This window comes from Bombus pyrosoma, unplaced genomic scaffold (assembly GCF_014825855.1).
Source record: "Bombus pyrosoma isolate SC7728 unplaced genomic scaffold, ASM1482585v1 HiC_scaffold_4727, whole genome shotgun sequence".
NCBI lineage: Eukaryota > Metazoa > Arthropoda > Insecta > Hymenoptera > Apidae > Bombus > Bombus pyrosoma.
In genome coordinates, this window is record NW_025219987.1 from 192,274 (window position 1) to 195,600 (window position 3,327).

Below are 3,327 nucleotides of genomic sequence, written 5' to 3' on the forward strand. Positions count from 1 at the left end.
AGAGAATGACAGTATTCAATCGGACTAGCATTAATTGCAATTATATCATCTTTGTCTGTATTATTTAAATTCATTATTTGTTCTTCTGACAGAAGTTTTGTAAAGTTAAAATCTTTCTCATTGAAAGGTTGGTTCATTGAAATAATATTTTCTGGAGATCTTCTTTTATAACCGCGATCAATATTTAGCTAAAATTAATAAAAATTGTCAGTATTAAATATTTAAAAAAGTAAATATTGTTTATTATAAGATTATTAATAATAAAGAAAATGTATATAATGATTAAAACAAGTTTGTATGATATGTTTTGTCAGAGAACAATATATAATTGGATTGTTCATATAAAACCTTTATAAAAATTTGTATCATTAAATATTTTAGATGTTTAATGCCTGTGTTTAATGAATAGAAAATATCAGTACATATAAGAATCAATCTAATATAAATTACTATTTTATCTCCATCTTCTCCTTATAACGTATTTTTTTTGTGAATCTGTTTTTTGATTTTTGGATTTAATGTCTAGATTTACATAAAATATTGTCCAGTTTTTTTAACACCTTGTATATAGCACCTTAAACAATTTATTGACTTAGCAGTTTCTGGAAGTATATATGTCTCTCTAAACAACAGATGAATTTCAGTGTATTTATAATTCAAAGGGGTTTATTTACATGGTTAAGGAGATTCCCAAACTGAATTTCTCTGGTGATGAACTATTCAATAGTTTAACAAAGAGAAAGATCATACAAAAAATTTCTGCAGAAAATTGTGGCACATTATAAACATAAACTTTTTGACAATTTTCTTTTCGTAAAAGATGACAAATTTATGGAATTACAGATTATATATATGTAATGATGTAAATGCTTAGGGTAAATCGAATAATAAATCGAATAGGGTAAATATGAAATTTGATATAAGATGTTTTTTTTTGGTAAACTATCATATGGCACATCATTATATAAATATGGTTGAAGGACTCTTTTGACCTCGTTCACTGGCCATACCTTTGAAATAAAAGTAGCTTTAGATAAAAGCTGCCATTTTACTAATTTTCAATTCCTTACAATGTTTAGATATTTTGCAAATTTTTAACCACTATTTCTATGGATTAAATTACTGGAAGTCATATTCACAAGACACAAGTATTCCAAGATCTGGTTAATGACTAAATGTACAAATGAAGGTGCAACATCCCATTAGGAGATAAAGTACATTATTGGCAAACAAATACAGGTACAGGTACAAGCTTATGAGTACAGAAGTCTTCCAACAAAGTCTCAGCCATCATAAATGTCCGATGCTGAGAAGATAGACAAAACTGTGTAGGTCCAGCATGCCATAGGTAATCACATTATTGTCCAAATCAATACCAACTCATTTTGCCAACTAACACTCTGGCAATGCACATATGTTAATCCTTTTTGCAAAAAGATGTTAACGAGATGCTAGTCACAACAACTTAGTAATAGGCGATGTTTATAGCAGCGAGGTATGTTTAACCAGTTAGCTGTTTTTGATGGGTATACTCATCATGCCAAAAAATGGCAATATTTTGTGTTATGACGATTCATGTCAGTAATAAAATTAAAAAATAAAACAACCATTTCATTACAACTTAATTTTATATTATAACAGCCACACATACTCTGTATTTGGCCATTATACTTCATCGCTTACTTTTTGTGATACATTTTAGGTACATAATTTTCAAAGTTTTCAAAGAAGGCGCAATATCTAACTGATTAATCAGCAATTGTATACTCCAATGAATGTACTGTGGCAAGCAATATGATTTTTCTCAAATATTAAGTTTTCTGAATGTAAGGTTGACAGTAGCCAAAACTTTCATCATTAAACTCCTCTACTTACAAGTTTTCTAACAATGTATCATGCACCCTATGGACATTAAAGTACTGAATACTACAGTATTGCAAATTTATTTACTATGCAGAAAAAGACAATGTTATATTTATGTTTCATTTATAAATGTTATATTTATGATTGTATATATAAAGTGCTATTTATTATAAGAATAAGGTAAGAAGAGAAAAAACATTTATGTCAAAAGAGAATAAAAACTAGAGTAGAATAAAAAATGGAATAAAAAATATTGAAAAACAGACATTATATGTATACAGAGGAATTGAATCCTGAATCTTAGCATAGGACTTTAACAAATTACCATCATACTACCGCATTGTCTGTTAAATACCACAGTTGAACCACATTTTAACGTAGTAGTAAAATTTCAATCACTAATGTTTAAAAAAATATTGGATCTTTGCCCTTATAATTGAATACTTTTGCAGAGCCAGGATCTGCAAACCCATATGCAGAATTTTAACTAAATCAGTAATACAAATGTCTTGTAGTTCCCTTGTTATTTGTTAATTATGAATTTACATATATATAAATCAATATAATTATTTTTTCCTTTCATTGTGTTAAATAGAGTTATATTAACTAAATCATACTAGAGTAACTTAACACATTAGCACCGTGACTCGCATATATGTCATTCGGGTTCCTTTGCTAGAACCTGAATGATATATATATATATGAGTTCCTAAATGCTCTGATGTCAATGTGTTAAAGGATTATAAGTTCTATGAAATACAATCGGGGAAAAAGACATTATGATTCTCATAATTATAAATCATAAAACATTAAATAATTTTAGTTCATTAATAGGTGTATATTCCTAAAAGTATAATACATTGATTAATAAATAAACAATCCTGATATTGTATTAGCAATATAATAACAAATATGATATATTCATTGCTACTTCTTTAACTGTTATTTTATATATGATTTTGCACTATAAAATTAATTTATACAGCTTTACTCTTACAAAAATTCCTAGAATAAACAATATTATCTATATTATATTATTAGATATAATTACAGTTACATAATATTTATTTCATTTTTATTTTTGTAAATTGTCACTGATTTTGTAAATATTTTTGTTTTGTCTGCTTATTTTTATTTTATAAGTTATCAGCAAACTGTACTTGTGAGTATTAAAACAAAGAGATAAGCATACGTAGCAAGATTTACATGTACTTTTGTATTAATGACATTAATATACAAAACATATTTGTAATAATTAAAATTTGAACTAGAAAATTATCTTACGAATATTTATGCAAGAGATGGTAAAATTAAAGCATAGATTTACACGTAACAAGTGAACAATAAAAACATGTAAAATATTTTATCCTGTAAATTACTATATTACTTAAAAAAAATTGTAACAATTAAAAAATATTTAAAAATAAATTAAACAAATATTTACTATAATTAATTATTTAATAA

At 25.9% G+C, this 3,327-nt stretch overlaps 1 protein-coding gene and 1 long non-coding RNA gene across 2 annotated transcripts in view; both read right to left on the reverse strand.

Moving 5' to 3' along the window:
• LOC122577536 (GDP-D-glucose phosphorylase 1) overlaps nt 1-3,327 on the reverse strand; it is a 150,464-nt gene that overhangs the window by 145,874 nt on the left and 1,263 nt on the right. Inside the window, exon 2 of the mRNA XM_043748864.1 lies at nt 69-188. Within this exon, the coding sequence (XP_043604799.1) occupies nt 69-188 (120 nt within the window). The remainder of the gene's footprint in view (nt 1-68; nt 189-3,327) is intronic.
• Nucleotides 488-2,182, reverse strand: LOC122577533. Its single transcript, XR_006320363.1, has 2 exons — nt 675-2,182; nt 488-602 (listed from the first exon to the last, which is right to left on the reverse strand). It is a non-coding gene; the product is annotated as an uncharacterized LOC122577533 (long non-coding RNA).